General features: G+C 45.8%; 12 protein-coding genes across 12 annotated transcripts; 7 read left to right on the plus strand and 5 right to left on the minus strand.

Moving 5' to 3' along the window:
• Nucleotides 1-14: 14 nt before the first annotated feature.
• V1512DRAFT_290508 (P-loop containing nucleoside triphosphate hydrolase protein) lies at nt 15-1,702 on the plus strand. Its single transcript, XM_066918216.1, has 9 exons — nt 15-231; nt 278-483; nt 528-625; nt 671-989; nt 1,039-1,137; nt 1,181-1,250; nt 1,297-1,371; nt 1,418-1,497; nt 1,543-1,702. Exons 1-9 carry the CDS (start codon nt 145-147, stop codon nt 1,565-1,567), a joined length of 1,059 nt encoding a protein of 352 aa, XP_066772070.1. The 5' UTR covers nt 15-144; the 3' UTR covers nt 1,568-1,702.
• Nucleotides 1,582-2,605, minus strand: V1512DRAFT_260993 (mitochondrial 54S ribosomal protein uL16m). Its single transcript, XM_066915973.1, has 5 exons — nt 2,585-2,605; nt 2,400-2,537; nt 2,298-2,351; nt 1,997-2,247; nt 1,582-1,948 (listed from the first exon to the last, which is right to left on the minus strand). Exons 2-5 carry the CDS (start codon nt 2,440-2,442, stop codon nt 1,637-1,639), a joined length of 660 nt encoding a protein of 219 aa, XP_066772071.1. The 5' UTR covers nt 2,443-2,537; nt 2,585-2,605; the 3' UTR covers nt 1,582-1,636.
• Nucleotides 2,606-2,670: 65 nt separating this feature from the next.
• Nucleotides 2,671-4,170, plus strand: V1512DRAFT_205667 (uncharacterized protein; the record flags this gene model as incomplete). The annotated part of the gene is made up of 3 exons (XM_066913365.1): nt 2,671-3,918; nt 3,964-4,037; nt 4,086-4,170. 3 exons carry the CDS (start codon nt 2,671-2,673, stop codon nt 4,168-4,170), a joined length of 1,407 nt encoding a protein of 468 aa, XP_066772072.1.
• A 31-nt stretch (nt 4,171-4,201) lies between these two features.
• V1512DRAFT_133762 (uncharacterized protein) lies at nt 4,202-5,451 on the plus strand. The gene has a single exon (XM_066912973.1). The coding sequence runs from the start codon at nt 4,361-4,363 to the stop codon at nt 5,375-5,377; it is 1,017 nt and encodes a 338-aa protein (XP_066772073.1). The 5' UTR covers nt 4,202-4,360; the 3' UTR covers nt 5,378-5,451.
• A 220-nt stretch (nt 5,452-5,671) lies between these two features.
• On the plus strand, nt 5,672-8,113 carry V1512DRAFT_290512 (Rgp1-domain-containing protein). The gene is made up of 2 exons (XM_066918217.1): nt 5,672-6,469; nt 6,520-8,113. Exons 1-2 carry the CDS (start codon nt 5,755-5,757, stop codon nt 7,857-7,859), a joined length of 2,055 nt encoding a protein of 684 aa, XP_066772074.1. The 5' UTR covers nt 5,672-5,754; the 3' UTR covers nt 7,860-8,113.
• On the minus strand, nt 8,100-9,726 carry V1512DRAFT_236745 (ADC synthase; the record flags this gene model as incomplete). The annotated part of the gene is made up of 2 exons (XM_066914131.1): nt 9,647-9,726; nt 8,100-9,596 (listed from the first exon to the last, which is right to left on the minus strand). The coding sequence occupies exons 1-2, from the start codon at nt 9,695-9,697 to the stop codon at nt 8,100-8,102; spliced, it is 1,548 nt and encodes a 515-aa protein (XP_066772075.1). The 5' UTR covers nt 9,698-9,726.
• Nucleotides 9,727-9,870: 144 nt separating this feature from the next.
• On the plus strand, nt 9,871-11,900 carry V1512DRAFT_261000 (RNA polymerase I-associated factor PAF67-domain-containing protein). Its single transcript, XM_066915974.1, has 6 exons — nt 9,871-10,000; nt 10,056-10,128; nt 10,178-10,320; nt 10,369-10,567; nt 10,617-10,828; nt 10,874-11,900. The coding sequence occupies exons 1-6, from the start codon at nt 9,891-9,893 to the stop codon at nt 11,850-11,852; spliced, it is 1,716 nt and encodes a 571-aa protein (XP_066772076.1). The 5' UTR covers nt 9,871-9,890; the 3' UTR covers nt 11,853-11,900.
• V1512DRAFT_261003 (NRDE protein-domain-containing protein) lies at nt 11,864-13,044 on the minus strand. The gene is made up of 3 exons (XM_066915975.1): nt 13,000-13,044; nt 12,762-12,955; nt 11,864-12,715 (listed from the first exon to the last, which is right to left on the minus strand). Exons 1-3 carry the CDS (start codon nt 13,035-13,037, stop codon nt 11,898-11,900), a joined length of 1,050 nt encoding a protein of 349 aa, XP_066772077.1. The 5' UTR covers nt 13,038-13,044; the 3' UTR covers nt 11,864-11,897.
• V1512DRAFT_236752 (uncharacterized protein) lies at nt 12,922-17,851 on the plus strand. The gene is made up of 3 exons (XM_066914132.1): nt 12,922-14,551; nt 14,599-15,857; nt 15,903-17,851. Exons 1-3 carry the CDS (start codon nt 13,243-13,245, stop codon nt 17,487-17,489), a joined length of 4,155 nt encoding a protein of 1,384 aa, XP_066772078.1. The 5' UTR covers nt 12,922-13,242; the 3' UTR covers nt 17,490-17,851.
• V1512DRAFT_286000 (Inositolphosphorylceramide synthase subunit Kei1-domain-containing protein) lies at nt 17,503-18,275 on the minus strand. The gene is made up of 2 exons (XM_066918069.1): nt 18,208-18,275; nt 17,503-18,159 (listed from the first exon to the last, which is right to left on the minus strand). Exons 1-2 carry the CDS (start codon nt 18,226-18,228, stop codon nt 17,551-17,553), a joined length of 630 nt encoding a protein of 209 aa, XP_066772079.1. The 5' UTR covers nt 18,229-18,275; the 3' UTR covers nt 17,503-17,550.
• Nucleotides 18,276-22,926: 4,651 nt separating this feature from the next.
• Nucleotides 22,927-24,105, minus strand: V1512DRAFT_246951 (mitochondrial carrier domain-containing protein; the record flags this gene model as incomplete). The annotated part of the gene is made up of 8 exons (XM_066914462.1): nt 22,927-22,959; nt 23,002-23,115; nt 23,160-23,492; nt 23,545-23,750; nt 23,795-23,888; nt 23,932-23,963; nt 24,006-24,019; nt 24,068-24,105. 8 exons carry the CDS (start codon nt 24,103-24,105, stop codon nt 22,927-22,929), a joined length of 864 nt encoding a protein of 287 aa, XP_066772080.1.
• A 281-nt stretch (nt 24,106-24,386) lies between these two features.
• On the plus strand, nt 24,387-25,083 carry V1512DRAFT_195018 (cytochrome c oxidase assembly protein CtaG/Cox11-domain-containing protein; the record flags this gene model as incomplete). Its single annotated transcript, XM_066913152.1, has 3 exons — nt 24,387-24,811; nt 24,861-24,919; nt 24,962-25,083. Coding segments are annotated over 3 exons (606 nt in total), but the record flags the coding sequence as incomplete, so codon positions are not given.
• Nucleotides 25,084-25,226: the final 143 nt, after the last annotated feature.

Below are 25,226 nucleotides of genomic sequence, written 5' to 3' on the forward strand. Positions count from 1 at the left end.
AATGAGGGTATAGTATTGAAGTATCACTATACCCTTAATGTTGACAAACACGTATTGGAGCGCGTCGACGCGTGTTCCATTACTTTTCATTCCTATCGACAAAAGTAGAAGGCGTATCGCTTCCACAGCTTGAATACACGAACAATGTCTTTGTGGGTTGATAAACACAGGCCAAAAGGCCTTGAGCAGATGTCATATCATCCAGAACTCTCTGATAGACTACGATCCCTTGTGAGCTATTATTCTTTGATTTCATGTGCACTTGTTGACAGGACAGGCACTGAGTGGGGATTTTCCACATTTATTAGTTTACGGACCGTCTGGTGCTGGAAAGAAGACACGAATTGTGGCTACATTGAAGGAACTGTATGGCCCTGGCGTGAACAAGATCAAGATCGATTCGCGAGTATTTCAAACGCCTAGCAACCGGAAACTTGAATTTACTGTCGTGTCGAGTATTTACCATATGGAGATCACACCAAGGTTTGCTGCGCTATAACTGTGATAAGCGTTGCTAACTGGTTCAGTGATATGGGAAATAACGATCGTCTGATCATCCAGGATTTGTTGAAAGAGGTAGCTCAAACACAGCAAGTTGATATTTCAGCTAAACAACGATTCAAAGGTGGGTGCTTGCTATTATTTGCATGAACTCAAGCTAATTATTTAGTCGTGATTATCAACGAAGCAGACTCACTAACACGAGACGCTCAAGCTGCACTTCGACGAACCATGGAGAAATACTCGCCGAATTTGCGTTTGATTTTACTAGCAAACACTACTTCCAACATCATCGCACCCATCCGCTCACGAACACTGCTTGTCCGGGTCTCAGCGCCAAGTTACACTGAAATCGAGGACGTGCTGATGCAGGTTGCAAAGAAGGAGAAATTTAGCATCCCGCAGGCTTTGGCGGTTAAGATCTCGCAAAGTAGTCAGAGGAATTTGCGACGTGCAATTTTGACTTTGGAAGCTGTATATTCTCAAAAGTATGGTGTATGTATATTAGTGTACGTACAGCATGCTGATTAAATCTAGCACTACGCTTGATGAGACAACTACAATTCCAAATCCAGACTGGGATGTCGTTGTCAGTAGCATTGCGGACGACATGATACAAGAACATACTGCGGCACGGTGCGTGAATTTGAGATTGTCAAAGGCCTGTCTGATCATTTAGAATTCTGAAGGTGCGAGCCAAATTGTATGATTTACTCTCTCATTGCATTCCCGCAGAGGTTATTCTTAAGGTATGCAATACTCAAGCGGATATAATTGATCTGTATTAACACACAGACTTTGCTGTTCAAACTCCTACCGCGGATTGACAACGAACTAAAACCAGAAGTGGTTCGATGGGCGGCTTTTTACGTAAGATGTCAAGCCATTGCCAGACTCACCACTAATGCATTATTAGGAACATCGACTGCACCAAAGCAGTAAAGTGATTTTTCATTTGGAGGCGTTTGTTGCCAAGTTCATGCGGATAATGGAGACGTAAGTCACTGTACGCTTTATCGCCTATTTACTAACACTAGTCAGATATATGATGGGCATAGACCTGTAAGAAGGTACAATTAATACGGACAATAACAGTAATTTGATATTTTACAAGATTGTGTATATGTACAGTGATTTACCTTCTGTAAGTAGCATAGCTATGTGACTTGCCCAGCACTTTGTTCGCATAAGCTTTTGTCGGGTTTGCAGCCAATCTTTCAAACGCGTTCTGCTTTGGTTCCGCAACTATTTTCTCAAACCCCAAAACAGCGTGATCTGTGCGCTTGGTGACAAACTCGTAAAGACCAGGTAACTTTGACGCAGCTAACCTCAGCGCCTCTTTTGCGACCTGCTCGTGCAATTCACCGCCAATTTCGAGAACAATCCTGCCAGTTGCTACACGAACTGCCCAATAATCAAATGGTCCTTTTCCTTTTCCCATACGAGTCTATTGTGCGATTAGTCTTTGCATTCGTTAGCGATACACACAGCATACCTCGTTTCCTTTCGTGCACACGGCAATGTTGGTCGACAGTCGAGGAAACAGTTGGACACCAGGCAGCGGACGAATAACACGCATCATGACGTTCTCGGCCTCCTTCATCTGCGACGCGGCGATCCGAATGCCGTCAGATCGTAACCGCAGACCGTAGTTTCCAAACTCCAGCATCGTGCCCTTGATTGAGCCACCAGTTCGGACTGGGACTCGCCCTTTGAACTGTTTTCTAATCTTGTTGAATCGAGGTGCTATTTTATTTAGCTATGCTCTCTATACACTGGAGAATTGGTGTAAATACCATATTGGTGACCATATCGGACCTGATACAGAATAGGCTGAATTGTCGGTAGTGCTACACCCAATTAGCTTCAGTTTTAAGCAAATCACACTAAACACATACTTGTTCTTCGAATTGTACTGAACATTGTCCGTAGTGACTCCATTCTATGCTATAATTTGTTGATGAACAAACCGTGTTGGGCCTTCCTTGACGACTCGGAAAGCAAAATTTGGTAGAACCTTATGGTCACGTGACTATCTATTATAGTCAATTCTGCATGTTCACAACAAATTCAAGGTCAATACGGGTTCCGTCGTGGTTTTAACTTATCGAGCTAGAATCAGAGGTTCACGAGAGTCTGTGACTTGCCAATTGTGCCTTAGAAAACACTATGCGGTTGCTAAGGCCGTGCCAGCGAGCACTGTTCAGTCCGAACGATTCATTGTCATTGTTCAAATCAGTATCTCACCAGATCCGAAAGGTCTCCTCGGAAGGGAATACAGAGATAAAACGAGCAAGAGATACTCAACCATCTGATAAGCCGTTTAGTAAAGTTTATGCTGCTGACGAGTGGACGAACGTGACGCCATCAATTGAAGGATTGACGAGACGAAGACTACTCACGAACCCAGCTCACCCACTGAGCACGCTGAAACAAATTATTTTTTCAAAGTTTCCAGAGAGCGAGTACACACGTGCAGAGTTTCCTGTGTCGCAGGTGTCAGTCTACGAAAACTTCGATTCGCTGCATTTTCCAAAAGATCATCCAGGCCGAAGCAAGACTGATACCTATTATCTAAACAAAGATTACGTGCTTCGGACACATACTTCAGCGCATCAAGTTGAATGTTTTAGAGATATAATTACTCCAGGGTTTTTGGTTGCTGCAGACGTGTACAGACGCGATGCAATTGATCGTACTCATTATCCTGTATTTCATCAGATGGAAGGTGGGAGATGGTGGTCGCCGGAAGGAGTTGAGTCTGTAGAAGATTTTATTGCAAAGATTAACGCCGACACAGAGAAAATACCACGACCTGAAATTACAATTATTGACGAGACATTGCCATTTCACGACGGCAATCCCATACAACAGGGACAAGATCCGGCTGTCTGCATCGCAATCACGAACCATTTAAAGCGAACTCTAGAGATGGTTGTAAGTGGTGTTTTTAAAAACGTTGTGATTGACGACGAGGCCCTAAAAGATCAGCCACTCCAAATCAGATGGATTGACGCGACATTTCCCTTCACTTCCCCCAGTTGGGAAATGGAAGTGTTTTGGGGAGGAGACTGGCTAGAAATTTTTGGCTGTGGCGTAACACACCAAGAAATTTTCGCAAACGCAGGATATCCTGAGCGAGTCGGGTGGGCGTTTGGTTTAGGTCTTGAGAGATTAGCGATGGTTCTGTTTGGAGTTCCTGATATCCGGCTGTTTTGGTCACAAGATCCGCGCTTTTTAAACCAGTTTGTGCCAGGGGTTGTTAGCCAGTTTGAAAAGTTTTCAAAATACCCCGGTACATATCGAGATATTGCGTTCTGGCTCAAACAAGGCGAAACGGCTGATAGCTTTTACGACAATGATTTGATGGACATTGTACGTGAGTCAGCTGGTGATTTAGTTGAGGACGCTCAGCAGGTATGTACACTGTACAGCTGGTATTGACTGCTACTAAATTACAAGATTGACAAGTTTACGCATCCTAAAACGGGCCGGACTAGTTTATGCTACAGAATCCGGTTCCAGTCAATGGAACGGTGAGTTTGTGTGTCGACAGATGTGCTACTGGTAGTTAACGAACATAGGACTCTGCTTAATGAGGAAGTAAACGAGCTTCAAGAAGTTATTCGCAAGGGCTTGACGGACAAGTTTGGCGTGGAGTTGCGATAAATTACTGTACAGAGCAAGTTGTAAATAGAGCATAAATTAAGGTTAAGGTTTTGGGATGACGGATTGAGCCGCAGCGGTCAGATAGTCCCTGTCAGAGTGCATAACGTGATGAAATTCTGCATTAACAACTGACAACATTTTGACGAAAAAGCTGTAGAATTGAAGGAGACCCTTGAGCAGAGAAATTAAAATGTTGGAAGTGCGAGGAGAAGCAGGTCGGCCGAGTCAAAACTTTCACAGGGCACACCAAGCCAGTGGCCATTATGCTGCTCAAAGAAGGCGGCCGTCGCATAATGATGACGGTCATATACTTATTCACGCAAGCTATTTTACATCTGAGATTGACCTACCGAGCAAACGAAGTATTGACGTGCAGATTGCGAGCAAGAGCAGTTTATCAGTGACGGTCAAGTCCCGAATAGCACCACGAGGAACGTATTCAGACACGGTTTTGGCCCGATTACCAGCTAAGTTCTTTGAGATATTTGCACACATCACTACGTTACGACTTGGTTGTGGATTAGAACGGTTGCCGCCACAAATTGCACAGCTTAGCAATCTTAGAGTGCTAGATCTAAGAGGAAATAACTTAGAGTCGGTGCCTAGTCAAGTTGGAACAATGAACTTACTGCAGCTGATAGTGGACACTCAAGTGACGCCATCATATACCAAGTTAATGCTAACTGATTTCGTATGTAAAATACCTAGGAATGAGTACGATGATAAGGATGACGACAACAGTGGCGAGTCTGATGAAGACATAGACAAAGTGGAGCGAGACCCAGTTTCGCCTAGTTTAGCATGGCTGGGTGGTCCACCGTCGCTTAAAGAGACGATACTTCGGGTCATACTGAAGTTTGTGTCGTTGTCAGAAATGGATGACATCGTGTCCAAGAAGTCGATGCTGAGCTACGTCCCATCACATCTTCAACCTCGACTACTACCTCCAGATTTGTGCGGTTACTGTCAGAAGCCTGTTATACAAATGTTAGATGAAAACACACGGTTCAAGCCCCCGCGACGGTATAGAGAAATGGTGATTGCACTGCAGAAAGTCGTTGTAGAATACGTTTTCTGCAGTAGGCGGTGCATGATTGCTACTGATAGAGAGTGGAGAGACAATGATATTGAACGACAGATCAAGATTCTCCAACGCGGATTACGGTTTATGTCTGTTGACCATACACCTACTGCTACTGCTGTATGAGCTATGACTGGGTTTATAGGACGAAAAATGCTTTCACTTCGCTTACATCACGAAGACTGATTTTGGCGCTTTATCACCGGAGTTTTGGATTTTAATTTCTATAAATATCAAAAGAATTATATTTCTTTTGACTGTTCTTTTGTGTGTTTATTGGGCTTCTTTTGTTCGTTGAAGATTTGCTAGAAGATTAAAACAAGAGCTAGATAGAGTTTCGAATTTGACATATCGACAGCTAGATATCAGCACTAATTTAACCTTAAATGGCCCATGTTTTAAATTTATTGCATTGTTGGAAATCAAACTATTCGCACCGAAAAGCAAGTAAGTACTCGCCCATACGAAGTATCACACATACCGAGACAAAGCCGTGTTCAGCCATGTCCGGCCAACTGGCTCAGTCGTTTTTACGGGTCGAAGTTGCATTTCGGGATCCGGTTTATTTTGCCGGCGAGGAACTTGAATGCAGAATCACATTTCGAAATATCGCTCCGACTGAGCTCCATAGAGCGATTTCGAGCTCACGACTGAGAAAGTCGAGCGTGGCCTCGATTCCGGAGACGGGACCGAGTACGGATAGACCGCCATTGACTTCGAGGTCGTCGTCGCAGCATTCACAGCATTCGCAGCATTCAATTCATAACTCACCACAACTGTCGAGAAGAAATAGCTCATTAAGCATTCCTCCAGGTACACCTACTCAAGCTCCCAGTGGTGGCGGAGACTCAAGTCCACAGTTGCTACAGACCTCGATAAATAACGGATTACCGTCTCCGACATTGCCATCAGTGTCGTCTCGGAGGTCGTCATTGCGAGTACCAAAGACTCGGTCAGGAGAAACTTTGATGATGGGGTATGCCCAATTGTCGGGCTCGTTCACATTAGATGAATCTCTCGTGAATACTTCAGTTTTTGACAACGCAAAGAAACAAGGAATAGTAGGTGGGAAAATGGGAGGTGGTGTTGTTGGTTTAGGGACTGGTAAAAATGATGGGGGATATTTATGGAGTCTTGGGTTTGGACTCAGTAACGGCTTGAATAATTTATTGAATGGCAATGAAATCAGTTCAATTGCGGAAATGAAGTCTATGGCTAGTAAGTTTTCTACTGCTCGGGCCCACTCTATGAATGCTAATAATATTTAGGCTCTAATTCAATATCAATCATATCAACACCTCAGTCTCTTCTTTTTGTTGATCTCAGACTATATCCTGGAGAATCAAAATCATACAGTTACAAAATGATGCTGCCGCGAATGTTACCGCCGTCATATAGAGGTAAAGCACTCAAGATCAGTTACAGTCTATCAATTGGCACTCAGCGGATAGGAAAAGGCATGCAGCAACCTAAAGTAACCAAATTTCCGTTCCGAGTATTTCAAAACATTGATTCCGGTGGAAATCAACCGGTCCATTCACTGACTTCGCCAATCATCAAGTTGCGGGACGAGGCAGTGACAAAGCCGTTAGATGAAAATGACAAAGGATTCAAGTCTTCACGGCCGTCCTCAAACGAGGAGAAAAATGGCAAAAATCGGCAAGAATCGCTGGACGATTTTTTAAATTATGTGAATACACTACTGACATTAAAGCACGATAATGATGTACGATCAGATTCGCCGGTGTCGTCAGAAAAATCAAATGCGCCTTCGTCATGTCGGGAGTCTGTTGACTTGGCTGTACAGCGGAGCAGTATGTCAGCCGACGGGCTGGCGGTAAATAACGTGTTTGAGATTGCGCGCAACAAGCAGAAAATAGCAACCCTGACGCTGTCAAAGCCAGTGTATAAACTTGGTGAGACCATCGTCATGGTCGTCGACTTTTCCAATTCCATTCTGCCGTGCTACCATATCACCGCGAGCTTGGAGACTACCGAGGTCATTGACCCCGAAATATCATTACGGTCGCCTGCGTTTAACGAACGTGCGACGAGAAAAGTGTACGCTCAGTCTGCATTCTCGACGTTGGTGGCCAAACGCGCGTCGTTTTCATTTTGCATCCCTACAACTGCCACAGCACAGTTTGACACCTCGTACATCTTCTCGCGATGGTCGGTTAAGCTGGAGTTTGTGACCACGCCAATCGAGCCCGTCAAGCCAAGCATCGCAATGATCGGCGACTTTTTTGCCGAGGCTGAGGAGGACGACTCCGAAGTCAGATCCGAGCCTTATCGACAGAGACAAGATTCACCTACCAAGCCGATGATTCCAAGCGCAGCAGTGTCGACCGTCACGCAGGAACTCAAGAACGCAAGGTCGATGGCACCTAGTTCGCGGCCGTCAATGTCGTCACCCCCACCCCGGGTTGAAAACCCTGATCTGTTCGTGTGTACGCACCAGGACGAGCGCGGGTCAATGTACTCTTTCGTCGATAGTATCAGCTGCGAGACTTTTGATTGTAGGATCCCAATCCGGGTCTTCCCCACGAACCAGGATCTCGCGGCCATGTCGTTCCAAATCCAGCCGACGGGCGGGTACGTCATTTAAACCCTCTTTGCGTTCAAAACTTTTGTAGTATAGCATCTAGCGCACTTTATTTATTTTAAAAAGGAGTTCATTGAATGCAGTGAAGTGAGGCATCATTGCGTGTTACGATAGGATGTGTTTGTATTGGTGTTTTTGTGGTTTTCCATTTGCGCTCTGCGTTTGATTCATCATTGTAAGTTGATGGCGACGGCAGCCTCTTGTACATATATTACATATATTTCCTCTAAAATATAATCAAAATTAACTGCTTTTCATGTAAAGTTTCTCTGCCTCGGTGATTGTGCGGATGTTTGCGCCAAGCTTGTTCATACTCTCGACATACTCGTCGAACGGGTCAGAGTCGTAGACAATGCCACCGCCGGCTTGCAGGTACGCAACACCGTCTTTGACGAGCATGGTTCGAAGCGCAATGCAGGTATCCATGCTCGACTCTTCATACCCCCAATGTCCAACCGCGCCGGCATATACTCCACGCCGTTCGCCTTCGAGTTCTGAAATGAGCTGCATTGCCCGGACTTTGGGCGCGCCCGAGACAGTGCCGGCCGGGAACACACTTCTGAAAGCGTCGAACCTGGTCTTGTCGGGCCGTAGGACGCCGGAGACCTGGCTCACGAGATGCATGACATGGCTAAAACGCTCGACCACCATCAACCGGTCGACGCTGGTTGTTTTCGGGTCGCACACGCGGGTGATGTCGTTTCGCGCCAGATCGACAAGCATGACGTGCTCGGCCCGGTCTTTGAGCGACTTTTTGAGCTCGGTCGCTAATCTATCATCTTCCTCGCGAGTCTTACCGCGTGGTAACGTCCCTGCAATTGGATGTGTCAGCACCCGACCGCCTTCAGACTTAACTAGCAGTTCTGGACTTGCGCCGACAATCTGAAAGTCAATATAGTCAATGTAAAACATATACGGCGACGGATTCACAGTCCTTAGATGGCGGTAAATGTTGAATGGATGAAGACTGGTCGGCCTAGCAAGACGCTGTGAAGGAACGCCTTGAAAAATATCACCTTTATAAATATGTTCCTTTAATTTGCGAACGTGGCTTTCGTACCCTTCTTGACCAATGTTTGACTTGTACTGCATATTCTCCAAAATCGGAGGCTGTTCAGGCAATTTGACTGTAGGTGAATATAAAATATTTGCAACATTCTGAATTGCCGCCTTAGCCTTGACCAATGCAGCGTCCAAGTCAAACTCGGCCGCACTTTCAACTGTAGTGTGTATGTTCGTAATGATCTGGGCTCGCTGGAACACGTGATCAAACGCGACGATAGTGTCAAACAGCATCATGACGCTTTCAGGGATTCCGAGATTGTCTTTCAGTTCTCGAGCGGTCTTGGGCTCAAAATACTTTATACAGTCATACGAAACATATCCGATTGCACCTCCAGACATGGGAGGTAGTCCAGGCATTTTCAGCATATGATACTGTGCCAGCTCGGTTTCGAGCACCTGGAGCGGATCGACGTCTTGCCCAAACCCGTTACCGGTGGTAATGACTTTCCGAGGTGCGGCCCCAAGAAAGCTGTATCTGCCAATTGACTCACCATTGAACGCGCTCTCAAACAAGAACGAGTAGGATTCGGCAGGAGCAGCTTCTTTCAGCTTGAGATATGCAACAGAAGGAGTCAAAAAATCAGAAGAAATGAAACTAAAGACGGGTATTATGTTTGCTTTAGTATCGTTCTCAAGTAAAGACCGAATAGTCTCAGGCGATGGCTGTACTGTGACCTATTTCGATTGTTAGTTACACTGACATATCAATTGCTCGTATCTCATACAGTTGGAGCCTGTGACGTCGGACTGACTGGGGCCGGTGACTGTGAAGGCATTATTGTTTGATACTTTTGGTAAAGTCGACGAGACTTCGTGAAATGACTGTTTACAAGTTACCCGGCTGTATACTTTTATAGTCCTAACTTGTACACAAATGTTACCCTGTCTATTGCTAAATAGCCCTAATCCAGATGAACAAGTTGAAAAAAATAACACGAGAAATCTTTGAAGGAAACTAAGCAACACAAAATGGACAACGAGCAAGTCAGTTACGATTACGACGATTTCATTCAGAAGACTGGGGACTATGACTTTGATGACGATGAGCCATTGGCAACAGATCTTATAGATACTGAAGGGTACTGTAGTATATATATATACATTAAGGTGGAAGAGAGGCTCATTTACTATCAGATATGATGAGGAGCAACTTCTTCAGCAGCAACAATTGTTCCAAAGACAAATACAGTTTCAACAGCAACAAGCTGTAAGTGAATGAATGATCATAGTCGATTCTGATATACTAAAGCTATAAGGCCGCTCAATTGCCTGACGCTGTTCGAAATTTTATCTTGTATTTCCATCATTGCTTCAAAGAAAACAATGTTTATGATCTTTATGGATGTTATGAAAATACATTCAACAGATTGACTGAGAAGTTCTATAAGAATACTCCATGGTATGACAGTCGCGCAACTACCTGTACCAGACAAACTGATGTTCCTAGGCCTGACCCAAACACTGTTGTTAGACCTTTAGTCAACGATGATTTGCTGTTTCTGAGCTTGTACACTGAAATGTACTACAGACATCTGTACGCAAAATTGCAACCTACTCTGGACGATAGACTCGCGTCTTATGACAACTACTGTACTCTGTTCAACTACATCTTCGACAATCCTCCTGAAGGGTTAGATCTTCCTACAGTGAGTCCAAATCAGTATCTAAGTACACTGACGGCTGACTAAGTACTAGAACTGGGCTTGGGATATTATTGATGAGTTTATATATCAGTACAATAGTTTTGCTCTGTACCGAAGCAGGGCCGCGCGAAAATCGCATAACGAGGAGGAAATTCAACAATTGAGAGAAAATGACCAGGCATGGAAAACTTACACTGTTCTGAACGTGTTATACTCGCTCATTCAAAAGTCGCGAGCGAAGGAATCGTCAACAGAAGAATCAACGTAAGTTGAGTGCACATCACTGACTGAACCTTAATGACAATATAGTGAGGATGGAGAGGACGAATCGCGACCAATTTACAAGACACTTGGATATTTCAGCAATATCGGACTGTTGAGAGTCCACACACTGTTGGGAGACTTTACTCTTGCCCTGAAGACCATGGAGGAGATTGACATCAACAAGAAGTCAAAGTTTGCCCGTGTTGCCGGAGCACAGTTCACAATATACTACTATGTTGGATTTTGCTACATGATGCTTAGACGATACTCCGATGCTATCAAGATGTTCTCGCATATCTTGCTGTATATTTCCCGGACCAAGAGTTTCCACAATCGATCTGCGCAATACGACTCTGTCACCAAGCGGTCCGACCAGATGTATGCTTTGCTTGCAATCTGTGTTGCCTTGAGTCCAGCTAGACTTGATGATTCGATCCACACTACGTTGAGAGAGAAGAACGGCGAGCAACTTGCGCGGATGCAGCGCGGAGGTGAAGAATCTTTGTCTGTTTTTGAGGAACTTTTTTGCTTTGCTTGCCCTAAGTTCTTGGCTCCGGTCCCACCGGACTACGACAGCCCAGCCGGATCTGCGGATTCGATGCAGCACCATTTGAAGGTGTTCATGATGGACGTGCGCAACACGATGCTTGCACCTACTCTGCGGAGTTACTTGAAGCTTTACACAACAATGAACATTGAAAAACTTGCCACATTCCTGGAAGTCGAGTCTGAGGAGTTGCGGTCGGCACTGGTTGTGTTCAAGCAGAAGAGCAGACAGGTCAGATGGACTGAAGGCTCGTTGTTAGACGGTAAGCTTGCGAGCGTTGCCGATCTTGATATTTCGCTTGACGGCGACTTGATTACAATTTCAGAAGCCACGGCTGGCAGAAAATTTGGCGACTGGTTTTTGCGCAACACTGCCAAGTACTATGCCGTGCAGGACACTATCCTGAACAAAACCCCCGAAAAGATGGAAGAGAAAGATAAAAAGCGTGAACGGCGGGAGAAGAACAGCTCCAAATAGAGTTGATGTTGTTTGTTGTTTCGACAAAATTAAATTTTATTTAACCTACGTACGTGAATCCCAGCCCTCGATGTCAAACTCAAATGCAACTGTTTTTTTTGACTCGGTCAAGTGCCCGAGGTCGTCCCGGTTATGTAATGTGCGTTCAATGTATTCTACATGTCCGTAGTTGGACACGAGTATGACAGTCTGAGTACGAGTACCGTAGTATTTGCCCTTGACAAACTGGTAACTATGCCCATTGGCACCATGCTCATCGGCTGGTGGAGGAGTCGGCGTTGACTCAGCTGAAGAAGATGTGGCAAACACAGGAATAAAAATGCTCTCACGTAACGAGTCAAATATAAGATCAGGGTCGAGCGAGTCGAATGCAGATTTCGGCATCTCGTTTGTGCTGAGAGTGTCGAACAGCGACTCGATGAACTTTGCATGCTCGGTCGTAGATTTGATGTCAGACGCGACTGTAGCTGCTAGAAGTTTGCACCCTCTAAACACTTTTGGCCATGGCTCGCTGTAGAGTGAATTTGACAGTCCGATAGTGTGTCGAGCGACGATGTCTTCAGATTCTGACCTTTCATTAGACTGGAACAACCACGACGTGCCTTCTACAAGCGATGTCGATCTGTTTGTAATGACTGCAAACGGCATTAACCGCTCAGTGTCTACTGGCACGTCGGGCTTGATGGTCTTTAAATTCATCTTCGGCCGCAAGCTGCCACATATCATACTAAACCCTCCAACAGAAAACAGTCCTCCTGGTCCAGCATTCTCAATCATCTGCTCGATCCAGTCTGCAGTATCTATATCACGTGCTTGTAAGAATTTCTTTACCAGTATCCCTCTCGAAAATGGGCTGATTTGTTCTACACTCGTTACCTTGTTCGCTACTACACTCTACTCATCACATACCTTCAGCCAACGGCTCTCTAAAATTAACCAGTACAGCAAGTCGACCTGTTCGTGAGAGCCCAATCCACGTCCCGTGTTCTTCACGAGCTAAATCCTGGGGACCCAGTATGTCCGAGTCAGGGCTCGGCCAGAAGTCTGCTGGTGCTGTCGAGCGGTTGAGGTACTCGTCTCTATTTGAAAGTAGAATAAGCGGGCTTTTCGTCAGTCACTTACAATTCAGTCATACAAATTCACTCACTACTTTGGATGAGACGTGCAGATTAATAAAATACACATTTTACAGTGCAAAATACCCAAATTGGGAAACGCTGAACGTGAATGAAATGTTCAATAAAGTAGCCTCATATTATGCGGCTCTTACACGTGACTTATTTGGGAGTTTGGAAAAAATTTGTTTCGGGAAAGTTCAAACTGGGCAAGAACAAGGTCGGAAGAGAGGGCCTTTTTTTATAGTGCTTTGTTTAGAATTTGGATTATCCAAATGCTACAGATTGCGAAGACAAAAACGAGTCGAGTACCCAGACCGCGGCTGTTGGCCTCTACCATGAGAGTCGCACGAGGGTTTGGATCAAAGTTCAGTGCTCGCGCGACGGCATCGTTTGGTCAGGATGTCAGGGTTGATGAGTTGCCCGCTTATGCGTTGAAAGAGAGAGTGAATATTCCGAGAGTTGATGCGGTGCAAAAATCTGGCAAGTTGGTGATCTTGAGTGACTTGTTTGACAAGCCAATGGAGGGTATGGCTGGTGGTGATGAGCTTGCGAGTAGGAACAAATTCGTCAAGAGCAAGGTCCACATCACGTCTTTGTTGGACGCGTTGATTTCTGGTGGGAATTTGGCTAGAGCGGACGCAATTTTGCCTAGAGCTTTTGAATATCTTACGCCTGAACAGTTTGTACTGTTAAGGAATGATTACCTGGCTGCTTTTGTTCAGCAAGAAATCGAAGAGCACAATAGTGTAGAGAATTCAATCAAATGGCTCGAGTCATCGGTTTCAAGATTTGAAGGAATTGCACTCGACGCATCTGCTTATTCTATACTGATTTCTGGTGCTTGCAGACTGAAGCAAGCCAATGGCCGTAGCGATGTTGAGCTTCTGATGCAGCTATACGTAGACCGCGGCGGCTCACCTCAGGATATTTTGTCCGACCCCGCGCTGTTTACGTTCAGAGACGCAAGACAGATTGCGCGGCGGTGGGCGATTGCAGAGAAAGATTTACCGGTTGAGTTCAGAGCCGAGTCGGCCGCGTTTGCAGAGCGCGACGACTTGATCCAGGCCCGAGACCAGATCTTGACTGAGCACGGCAACAATACGGACGAGAACGGACCAAAAGTAGTGTACAAAGCAGGAGTCGATTCGCTGATGCCGGTCGATAGTCACGGCATCAAGTTACTGCGAAGCTCACTGCAAGGCGTGTCGTCGTCTCGACGGCCAACTTTGCCGCTTTACGCAAGCCAAGAACACAAGGATGTGGAGTTGGATGAAGGGTTTTTGCATTTAGAATCACAACTGCGGCTGCTGCCGGAAGCAGAGCGCGAACAGTATAGACAGGCGTTTGAGGCGTACAACATGGACCGGCAGCTTGCGCTGGAAACGTTAGCTCTCGAGTCGGCAAAGGAAAAATGGAAGTACGATTACGAACAGGCACAGCAGCGGGGCCAGGTTAGTGCCCGAAATGTGAATGGGTATCTGTGGGAATGGCATCTGGCGATGCGCGAACAAGTTGAGCAGGAACTGAAACGAATTGACCAGGTTACGGCCAAATCAGAGTCGCGAGGCATGGCGCAGACAGGTAGGTTGCTATTTTTTATCATATGATTTCGTGATTAACAACAACAGACCGCGCGCGAGTTCGGTACGGACCATATTTCAAGCTTGTGAAGCCCGAGAAACTAAGCATAATCACAATCATGGAAACCATGAAGATGAACTCATCAACAGGCATCATCGAAGGTATGCGAACGACACGTGCGCTGGCGGGGATTGGTCGCGCGATTGAGATGGAGTACAATTCCGAACAGTTGCAGCGAGCGGACCAGGCAAAAGCTGGGTTCAAGCCCAAGATTGCGTCGCAGAACGTGGTTGAGCTGCGGCGGTCGATTGCGGCTGCCCGGAGGGGAAGCTCAGCAACGAACGTAGAACTGTCGTGGAAAGCGGAATGGCCAGACGACATCAAGATTGAGATTGCGTCTGTGTTGATGTCGATTTTCATGCAGGTCGCTAGAATTGCAGTCGCCGCGATTGACCCGGTAACAAAAAAAAAGGTGTATGCGCTTGCGCCGGTGGTCACGCATTCGTATCAATACACAGGCGGAACAAAGCTGGGAGTTCTGAAGCTGCATCGAGATTTTGCACGGAAACTGTCGTCCGAGCCAGCGAGTGGGACGCTGCATCCACAGCAACTGCCAATGCTGGTCAAGCCAAAGTCGTGGACCGGATGGAACGAAGGCGGATATTACTACTCGACGACCCAGCTGATGCGGACAAAGGACTCAGCCGAGCAGCTTGCGTATATCAAAGAAGCATGTCGCCGGCACGATCTGACAACCGTGTACGAAGGTCTGGACGTTCTTGGGTCTGCCGCGTGGATCATCAACTCGCGGGTATTTGAAGTGCTTGCCAAGGTGTGGAATTCTGGTGAGGAATTTCTTGAGATCCCGAAACAGACGGATGGTGAGATTGAGTTCCCGCCCGAGCCGCCAAAGGACGCCGAGCCCACGGCGAGGCGCGACTGGGCTCGGCGGTGTAAGCTTATGATTCACGAGCGCATGGCAAATCACTCGCAGCGGTGCGACGTCAACTACAAGCTTGAGATCTCACGCGCGTTTTTGGGCGAGCGCATGTACTTCCCGCACAATATTGATTTCCGCGGTCGTGCGTACGCCATACCGCCGCATCTGAATCATCTCGGAAACGACATGTGTCGTGGATTGCTTATGTTTTGGGAGGGCAAGCCGCTTGGTGAGCGAGGGCTGCGATGGCTCAAGATTCATCTTGCGAACGTTTGTGGATATGACAAGGCAGATTTCCAGTCTCGGGTCGATTATGTCGACCAGAGTTTAGAAAATGTGTTTGATTCGGCCGACAAGCCTCTTGACGTATGGTTCTTGTTTTGGCAAATATGAGTTGTGCTAATGAATTAGGGGAAGAGATGGTGGACTAGAGCAGCAGACCCGTGGCAGGCTCTGGCGGCGTGCTTTGAGCTGGCGGAGGCGCTGCGGTCAGAAGATCCTTTTGCATTCCGGTCACGGCTTCCTGTGCACCAGGACGGTACGTGTAATGGACTTCAACACTATGCCGCTCTCGGAGGAGACATTGAAGGAGCGAAGCAGGTGAACTTGCAGCCGTCAGACAAGCCGCAAGATATCTACACCCACGTGTCGACACAGGTGCAGGAGAAAGTGCAGGCCGATGCGGATAAAGGACATTTAATTGCCAAAATGCTGGCCGGTAAAGTCAGTCGGAAGATTGTGAAGCAGTCTGTCATGACGAACGTGTACGGTGTGACGTTTGTCGGTGCCCGCGCGCAGATTCTGCGACAGCTCAAGGACTTGACTGATATTCCCGAAGAGTACATCTGGCAAGCGGCTGCGTACTTAACCGTGTATGTTTTTGAAACTGTGCGGAACCTGTTCAACGGCGCGCATCTGATCCAGGACTGGCTCGGCGAGTGTGCGAAGCGGATTTCTAAATCCGTCCCGCTCAATGTCGGGTCTGATTTGAAGGCCAAGTCGAGCATGACGTCTGTGATCTGGACCACACCGCTTGGCTTGCCGGTCGTGCAGCCGTACCGCGCGACGGTCCGAAAACAAATCTTGACGCAGCTGCAGAGCGTGTACATTTCCGATCCGAATGCAATCTACCCTGTCAACGCGCGCAAGCAGGCGTCTGCGTTCCCGCCGAACTTCATTCATTCGCTCGATGCCACACACATGTTGCTATCTGCGCTTGCGTGCGGTCGCAATGGACTGACATTCGCGGCTGTGCACGACTCGTACTGGACGCATTCTGCCGACGTCGACAAGATGAACGCCATTTTGCGCGACGCGTTCGTCAAGCTGCACGAGGGTAACTTGATTACGCGGCTGAAGGAAGAGTTTGAGGTCAGATACGGCAGGTACTTACACTACGTCGAGATTGACCCTGTCACGCCACAGGCCAAAGCAATTCAGCAGTGGCGACGAGACTTACGGGTCAAACTTGGTCGGGCGATCACAGTCAAAGATGAGATTGACGCCGAGTCTAAGCGACAGAAGTTGCTTGCGTCGGAAGATCCCGCTGAGCAAGCAGCCGGGGCCGCGATGGTGACGCCTACGAGCTTGGTTGAGGGTGAGGACATTGAGAGCATGCTGATGCGGCGCAAGAAGGAGGTCAGGCGGAAGGAAGTCAAGAAGCGGTCGGACGAGAACGAGAACGTGGCCAAGACTTCAGAGAGTGTGATTCGGGTCGCAATGGGCCTGCCGGCTGAAAAGAGCGAGACCGAGATGGCTGTGGGTACAGCTGGTGAGGTCGATGACGATGTCGCCATAGAGGCAGCCGACGTGGACGACATGAGGGAAGAGGGAGACGAGGCTGAGGACGAAGAACCTCTTGACCCCGTGTTGGACAAGATCTATTACGTTTCCATTAAGGGCGTTGGAGTTTTTGTGCCTTTACAGTTTCCAGTCGTGCCTGAGCGTGGTTCGTTTGATGTCAACGCATTGAAGAAATCTCTTTACTTTTTCTCGTGAGGTACTAGGTGGGTTTTTTTTGGTGACATGTGTATATTGTAGCATTAGAGTGTAAATAGGTTTAGTACATTTCAATTTCTTCGTCGAGCGTGTTTGTCATCCGACCTTTGCCGCCGCGCCTGCCTCCTCTCCGCCAAAACGAGGGTGCGATTCCAAGCAGCAGAAACTGCAGCGGGCGCCCGTACTGTCCCTCGCCGTTATCGGTTCTCAATCCTGCTTTACGGACCAGCACACGGGCGAACCCGAACAGCACAAAGCAGAAATAAATCTTGAGCAGCAAGATTAGGGTCACGATTGAAATCGACAGCCCGCGTTCAGACGGCGCATCGAGCGCAGACTCGGTCTTATCTTCCACATCTGACCCGTGAGTGCGAAACCACGTGACTGAGAAGAAGATGGTGAAGGCGATGTTGGACAACATGTCAACCAAGTAGACGTACGAATACGCAACGACCGGAAGTGCGTTTTGCCGCCGGACATTGTGAAGCGCGTACAAAAAAAATGGAAGCAAAATGATTGAAAAAATGTTTAAAACCAATTGAGCCGCCGTAATGGAGTAGCCCGTGAAAATTGAAAGCAGACCGTAGAAACCGGCAGCTTTGTTGAGGATGCCAAACACGGTGATGAGCTCAGCGCCGAACGCAAGCGGCATAAAGCCAAAGAAGTATTGCTAGAACGTCAGAATTATGCGCAGACTAAGGCGAAATGAACAACTTACGCTCGGAACAATTGAAAGCATCGGTTGTGTATGGAGTTTTGGCGATATCGCTCTGGGTTGAACAAAATTCAAGCACAGACGAAGACATAGTGCCCTGACCCTGCGGCCTATCTGGCGTGGTGCACGTGATATTAGTCACGTGATGATTAGACGGCTGTCAGACTGCTCATTAAAAGCTTAAACCGCAGGTATTTTGTTGTGAGGCACGTGACTTGCCTTACTGCGCGTCGCGTGAACAGGTCGATTTGTTTTATTTGTTCACATTCTGCCCACACTTCAACCACAGCACATTCTCGCGTGTCATTTTCCATGCAGTGTTGTCATATTTGGCACATTGAATATTTGAATAATTAGTGCGTAGCGCGTCAAGAAACTTAAACTGCGACTGTTTAAATATGGTGCATTAGTTGCTCGCATTTCAGGGGCTTTTCTATCTTTGTTCTGGGTTGTGGCGCAAGAGTAAGAAGACTTGTTCAAAGAATTTGAACAAGCTACGTAATGAGATGCAACAGAATACAGCGCGATGCGTAGTGGAAAACACGATGAGCACGACAGCTCCGTCTCCAAATGCAACAGAGAGCGTAAATACGTCTCTGTATATACCAAAGTGCATCAGTATCTCTCCGAATACAACAGAGAGGACGAGTAGCTAAACTACATTTGTCGATAAGTTGCAAAGATGAAAAAAAGAAGTAACAATTCGGTTTGAGCTCGATTTTGATAGACTGACGTGATGAATATGGCGGAGAATACAGCAGTCTTTATAGACATGAGCTTTTCACTACGTCCAGTCTATTACGCTTCCTCTACATCCAAGCGAGACGAGCAAGATTTGTCGGCGGTTTGCCTTTGATATATTTGTCGCAAGATGAGCTACTATGAATTGGAGGATATAAGTTTATGCCGCTTTATTCTAGGCGAAATAAATCATGTACTTACTACATTTTGCTGCTGCCAAGACGGAGTTACTGCACGGCGCGGAAAGGCGATGAATCGCGATACCGAATAATAGAAAAACCTCGCCCTCACAGCAGACTCGAAATCAAAATCTCGTTTGTAAAACATGTTCTCAGTGTGGCTATGTCTCTTCGACGTCATGCACTTTACAAAGCTAGAACATGGAACGAGTAAGCAAAACACTTAACAAAAAAAAAACACTGATCACCTCTCTCAATACTGATGTAGGTGGTATTTCTCGAACTATTCTCGCGTCTCGAAAGACAGTGGCTATGAAAAGGTAATTCAGAGTCAGTTTACTATATGCGGCAAAAGCGCAACAAGCACAAATAGAGGAGGAATTAATATTGAATTTTGCAAGTCCATTCCTCCTACTCAGATAATATTCGGTTTGGGTATTACAGTAAAGCGTGGTCTTTGAGAATATGCAAAAAGTGCTTAGTTAAGTAGCATTTGAAAGCAATCACTCCTGAACTTGCCGAGTTAGTCTTCATAATGCCACAGCGAAATCATCAAGCATTCTAGATTTAGAGTCCATACGTGTTGAATCTATCGTAGTAATTTTATGATCAAATTAAAACCTATTGAAGATGTCTTGTCCGACGCGTTGTGATTTTCCTTTCAAAAACAAGGTCAGTCAAACCCAGTTTTTCCTGAAATTTTAAATAATTCGAATTTGCCATCTTTTGAAATAGCAAAACTGTGAGTACGCGCAAGTGACATTTTCTGATAATTAGGCTTTAGTCAGTTGAAATCCAGAATTAGCAAACCTAAGATCATATCTATCATTGTAGAAAATCGTGTCAAATCAAAACGGGTTGCTATTGCAAGTGGCTCTAAAAGAGTACACAGAAGAGGCACCAATTCAGTATAAAGCGTACGCAGGTTTAGTAGAAATAAACCCATTCACAATTTCTATGAAACGGTCTTGTGCACATTAAAATTCAACTAAAGGATATTAATTCATGTCTTAGGAACAAACTGATGTAAATAGACGAAGCTCAATGACATTCCCCACCTTTGGGCCTAAGCAGGCAAAGCCGCTGGAGTAAATGTCGATATTCTCCGTTATGTGTAAGTTTATGTGCAAGAAAATGAAATACATCTAAAATTAAAGAAATGCGGCTAAAACAAAGATTCCAGCGAACCAAGAAGAAGAAATAAAGTTTGCGCCTGCAGTTGACTCTGGCGACGAGGTAAATCTAACTGGAGTAGCAGAACGAGTCGGAGTAGACGCAGCATGAGTAGACGTAGACATGGATGAAGACAAAATCGAGGCTGATGAGAGCTCTGACGACAGAGACCAGGATGACAAGAAGCAGGAGCAGCATTTTACAGTATAACAACACATAAACAAACAGGGAGGCAGACGACAGTTCTTTTATAATTCTACTTTATTGGAGTTCATGTGTGTTTTACAGAAAATCGATTCGTTACGCTTTGGTCCTGATTCAGCTAATTCTCTTGGCTCAACTCAATTTAAAAGATCCAATTAAAGGAAAACCTCGACATCGTTGAAGCTTTTCAACCCTGATGGTCTGCGCCTCATAAAATGCGGCTGGAATTATTAGATGGGAATTGATTTGTTTGGTTTGTTCCTAATTTGGATTCAACTATCTTCGTTATGGCACGTCCCGACTTTACTTGAGAAGCAATCTTCAAATGTACTTAAAGAAGGCAGCAGTCTGGTTTTTAATTGGCATAGACTACTCGACACGACCCTATATCAATATCCATGAAAGACAAGAAATTGGTGGTAGAGATCGTGGCACTGGAGAATGATGGCCATACTATCATAGCCCAAATAGATATGCAGAGCAGCGATAATTGTATGACCAAGCGTATATTCAGCTGTATATCCAAGCACATGATAAAGTCTATAGCGAAGCATTAACTTCATATCGTAAACGAGATTTGTTTGAATAAGCTCAATGATTGCTGCACTTGTAATACTGGATTCCAATAGTGAAGTAATTGAGAGGCTTATCAAGTGCAATGTTAATCACACGTCTCTATAATATAACCTTTTGCGAGACTTAAGAGTCTACATTATAGATTTACGTATAACTTAAGACTATTCTTTTGACAAAAAATAAATTGCTAGTCACGCCTCAAGGCGGGCATTTATTAAGTTAACTACTATCTGTCTGTGTATGATCATTACTTCTTTTATTCCTAATACTTAACTTTGACAAAAGCATTTTGTTTAAAAAGCAATCCTTGCATGAGCCTTGCACAAGGGCCATACAAAAACTCTTTCGTAGTCATTACTGAGAACTAATATAAACTTGCCACACTTCGCAGCAACGGCGAGATGTAAAAAACAGATATTCAAGACTGTCTGCCGTCAGCTCATTACACGTCATATTTACACATTCGTGTCAATTCTGTTCGTTCTGAGCAACCGCTGGTGAAAGAACATGCACTTTAAATTACTCATCGCGAACTGTACTTGTCAGAGGGTTTGCCTGCTTACGTACCTATTTGATGTTAAATTGACAAACGAGCATATTAAGCGTAAATAAAAATTTGTTATCACCACTAAGACTACATGTAGTATGCATAGTAACTTGTATAAGAAACCTCAATATAGAACATGCAAGATTGACCCGCTACATAGACCTCACAACAAAGCCGCGAAAAGCAAACACCCAGCAAGCCACTAAGGCGAGTTCAAGCTCACGCCCGCGGTTGGCGTTGTAGAACATACCACAGTTGTAGACTTAAGCGACGTAGAGCTCGTGGTCGTATAATATATATTAATGTAATATATAAGTAAAGATTAAATATAAAATGATAAAAAAATTTTGTGGAGATATAAATTAAAAAAAATATTTAACTGTCATGCAACTAGTACAGGCAGCTAAAATAATAAGTAGTGCCATAATGCAGTAAGTTTAGTAGGAGCCGGTGTCGGTATAAGAGTGGTTCTTAGTAGTTTAATAACTGGTGTTTCAACAAACTCTTCAGTAAGAGGTCAATTATTTTAATATGCTAAATCAGGATTTGCTCGTGGAGTTTGTGGTCATGGAGCTCATGATTGTAGTGCTCTTACCAACAGAATTAAATTCGGCAAACGATTCACCTGGTACATCAGTGAAGACAAAAAAGACAGTAGTCTAGGTAGCGTCGAAGCTAGAAAACGTAGCAGATACTAAGTCGGTGACATGAATCACCTGGCTGGGCTGGAGTGTGAACGAGGCCGTCGCGTAGTACGAGCACGAGGCCGGCAAATTGATCAAGACGTCACCGTTCGAGAAGCTCCGGCATTCGAGAAGATTTAGCGTGCGCCACTCATACACTCCAAGTACGATTCCATGTCGGTTGGTGGATCGAGAAAATCAACACAGTAGTTAAGCAGTAGAGTGTTAAATCATCGCAGGCCTGAGAGTCCTAAGGGGCGACAAAAGAGAGCACGGAGAAGAGGATGAGAAAAACGCGCATTGTCGATATTGCGAGTAGAACAGCAGTAGGATCCGGAAGTACTATATATATATAAACAGTAAGCAGAATAACAGATAAGAACACGCCGGCAGCCGCGGTAATGCAATACGAAACTTCAAGGTACATTACAATTCAAATCAGCAAGTTGAAGCTAAGCATTGAAAGAGCTGTTAGGTCAGGCGTTACATAAAGAAGGTACGCAGGTCAAGTACATGCATCGACCTAAATGTAGTCTGACACACTTTTAACACCATAAGCCGCAAAGTCTTAAAAGCCACCATTCTCATATGATACATGTTCTTATCTATTTGAACTAACTTAAACAAGACTCTTAAGTTTCTCCAATACAATCTGTTGATTAGCATGAACAAGACATAATCATAACCCACTTACAAATGTGACGATGGTATGAGGGCCGAGTCGAATAAACGACGGCATCCAACCTCTAAATGCAAACAAAATGCCTTCAGACTGTACTGCTTCTTTCAAAATGACCATTGCTGGTTGCTGTTTAAGTTAGAAAAAGTCCTCGCATTCGACACTGTACGCACATGTCGTTCTTTCGCATTCATGACCCGAGTCTTGGCAACATCAACAGGACTGCACACTGTAGTTGCGACTAAACCAGCAAGCATGCTCGCCGAAAAATGCGTCGTCATGCTTTTCGGATCCATTCCGCCGTGGTGCACCAGCACGTTCTTGAACTCGTCATACGAGACCATTTGTGACGCGGTCATGAGCACGCCTCGTGTCGTGTTCGGCCATATCCCTCGAAAAAGCGACCTTGGGCCTTCATCTCGAGCCATGCGCCATAACCCGTCTAGCGCGTTCCGATAGTTGCGCCGGTCGTGAGGGTGTAATGCCATATCATTCTGCATCCGGATCTGTCATGTGTCAGTACCCAATACCTCCACGGCCGCCGACGCCCCTCCATACGTTGACTATATCCGCCGGGTTGCCGACCGCACCCCCAATCCATCCGGCGGCCATTGCAATCGGCAAAATGATGTAGAACGGCGGCGTCAAGTTCGAGTCGCCGGATGCAATGTCTTTCAGTTTTTCGTACGTTCCAAATCGTGTAGTTGAGTACGTAGCCTGCCGTAGTATACTTGCGCTCAAACCTTTGTACATTGCAAACACACCTGTCTGTTTAGTCTCTTCTTTCCAGTCTATACGAAAGACCAACCTTCGTTTTGAAGCACGTGCATGAATGTCTGCATCATGGTCTTTCCTCTTTCCTCCGCAGTCTGCATTCGGACTTTTGCCAAATCCAATGGGTGCTTGCAATTAGCCAAATTCTTCTTCAAAAACTACTAAACTCACAGTGCAGACTGCTGCAACCACACTCGCAAACCCTGTCCCGTCAGCTCTTGCCCGTCAGTCGTCAGGTCACTAACCGCCAAACCAAAATCTGCCCATCAATCAATGATACGCACACATAAGAACACAAAATACTCACGGGTAATGCTTCACCGTCTCCGGCTTGTCCCCGGCCATTTTCGCTGACATTTGCGTTACTGGTGATTGATTGTCCGCGGTCTGCTTGGGGAAGTAATAAATCTTACCATTTAAGGGTTTAGTACTATATTGACTGCGAGCCGCACAATCACGGAATTGGAAATCCGAAATTTTGAGGACCGCGATTCAGAATGATGTCATTTGGACGGGTACGAGTAGGGGTTGGACGACTGAGATGGGGGACACGGTACAGCTCTAGAGTGTTTTTAAGTAGCACGCGATTAAACGCGACTACCAACGCAGAAACACAACAAGCGAAGGCCAACAAGGCACTGCAAGCCAGACTAAACGAGCTTGGAGTGACCATGGAGCAAGTCGAGCAAGAGTACGCGCGGCAGCAGAGGCTTAAGAACCGGACGAGTGGATTTTATGCGTTGTCTCTTTTGATTGGTACACTTGCGCTGTCATACGCTGCGGTGCCGTTTTACAGGTTGCTATGTCAGAAGACAGGATGGGGTGGCACACCGATGACGGACCCGAGCCGATTCACGGCGGACAAACTTGTGCCTGTTGGAACTGGAAGGAAGATCAACGTTGTGTTTGAGTCTGATGTTTCTCGGAGCTTGCCATGGTCGTTTGTGCCGTTACAGAAACAGGTCACTGTTGCGCCGGGAGAGACCGCGCTGGCGTTTTTCAGGGCGAAGAATAAGTCTGATCATGACATCATCGGTGTTGCGACTTACAAGTATGTTACTGTTGTTGTCGGAGAATGGAGGAGTTGGACTAAGAGGTAGTGTTACGCCACAGCAAGTTGCGCCTTACTTCAGCAAGATTCAATGTTTTTGCTTTGAACGTGAGTGTCTTGAGAGGAGATAGAGTGTTACTAAATAGATAGAACAACAATTACGAGCGGGTGAAGAAGTGGACATGCCAATTTTCTTCTTCATTGATCCTGATTTCGATACAGATCCCCAAATGCGACCGATTCACGAAGTCGTTCTGAGTTATACGTTTTTTAGTAAGTGTCTAGAATATGTGTGGAGTGTCTAACAAAGTAGAAGCCAAAGAGAACCAGTATGGTCAGGTCATTCCTGAGCCAGTTGTGGTTGGACAAATCAATACGAATGTAAATGTGTCTTGATGTTGTGGATTGTAAGATA

This window comes from Lipomyces arxii (assembly GCF_038497795.1).
Source record: "Lipomyces arxii strain Phaff 12-163 unplaced genomic scaffold V1512scaffold_5, whole genome shotgun sequence".
Taxonomy (NCBI): domain Eukaryota; kingdom Fungi; phylum Ascomycota; class Lipomycetes; order Lipomycetales; family Lipomycetaceae; genus Lipomyces; species Lipomyces arxii.

Bases quoted from the DNA above. Each gene is read 5' to 3' on its own strand.
- V1512DRAFT_290508 (XM_066918216.1), top strand. From the start codon at position 145: ATGTCTTTGTGGGTTGATAAACACAGGCCAAAAGGCCTTGAGCAGATG. The intron at 484-527 runs GTTTGCTGCGCT...TAACTGGTTCAG, and splicing joins CATATGGAGATCACACCAAG to TGATATGGGAAATAACGATC. The intron at 1,251-1,296 runs GTATGCAATACT...ATTAACACACAG, and splicing joins CCGCAGAGGTTATTCTTAAG to ACTTTGCTGTTCAAACTCCT.
- V1512DRAFT_260993 (XM_066915973.1), bottom strand. From the start codon at position 2,442: ATGGAGTCACTACGGACAATGTTCAGTACAATTCGAAGAACAA. The intron at 2,248-2,297 runs GTATTTACACCA...TAAATAAAATAG, and splicing joins CCGATATGGTCACCAATATG to CACCTCGATTCAACAAGATT. The intron at 1,949-1,996 runs GTATGCTGTGTG...ATCGCACAATAG, and splicing joins TGTGCACGAAAGGAAACGAG to ACTCGTATGGGAAAAGGAAA.
- V1512DRAFT_133762 (XM_066912973.1), top strand. From the start codon at position 4,361: ATGTTGGAAGTGCGAGGAGAAGCAGGTCGGCCGAGTCAAAACTTTCAC.
- V1512DRAFT_290512 (XM_066918217.1), top strand. From the start codon at position 5,755: ATGTCCGGCCAACTGGCTCAGTCGTTTTTACGGGTCGAAGTTGCATTT. The intron at 6,470-6,519 runs GTAAGTTTTCTA...AATAATATTTAG, and splicing joins GGAAATGAAGTCTATGGCTA to GCTCTAATTCAATATCAATC.
- V1512DRAFT_261000 (XM_066915974.1), top strand. From the start codon at position 9,891: ATGGACAACGAGCAAGTCAGTTACGATTACGACGATTTCATTCAGAAG. The intron at 10,129-10,177 runs GTAAGTGAATGA...TAAAGCTATAAG, and splicing joins AGTTTCAACAGCAACAAGCT to GCCGCTCAATTGCCTGACGC. The intron at 10,321-10,368 runs GTATGACAGTCG...TGATGTTCCTAG, and splicing joins TTCTATAAGAATACTCCATG to GCCTGACCCAAACACTGTTG.
- V1512DRAFT_261003 (XM_066915975.1), bottom strand. From the start codon at position 13,037: ATGTGTATTTTATTAATCTGCACGTCTCATCCAAAGTA. The intron at 12,956-12,999 runs GTGAGTGAATTT...ACTGACGAAAAG, and splicing joins TGCACGTCTCATCCAAAGTA to CCCGCTTATTCTACTTTCAA. The intron at 12,716-12,761 runs GTATGTGATGAG...TAACGAGTGTAG, and splicing joins TAGAGAGCCGTTGGCTGAAG to AACAAATCAGCCCATTTTCG.
- V1512DRAFT_236752 (XM_066914132.1), top strand. From the start codon at position 13,243: ATGCTACAGATTGCGAAGACAAAAACGAGTCGAGTACCCAGACCGCGG. The intron at 14,552-14,598 runs GTAGGTTGCTAT...TAACAACAACAG, and splicing joins GCGAGGCATGGCGCAGACAG to ACCGCGCGCGAGTTCGGTAC. The intron at 15,858-15,902 runs GTATGGTTCTTG...CTAATGAATTAG, and splicing joins CGGCCGACAAGCCTCTTGAC to GGGAAGAGATGGTGGACTAG.
- V1512DRAFT_286000 (XM_066918069.1), bottom strand. From the start codon at position 18,228: ATGCTTTCAATTGTTCCGAGC. The intron at 18,160-18,207 runs GTAAGTTGTTCA...CTGACGTTCTAG, and splicing joins TGCTTTCAATTGTTCCGAGC to CAATACTTCTTTGGCTTTAT.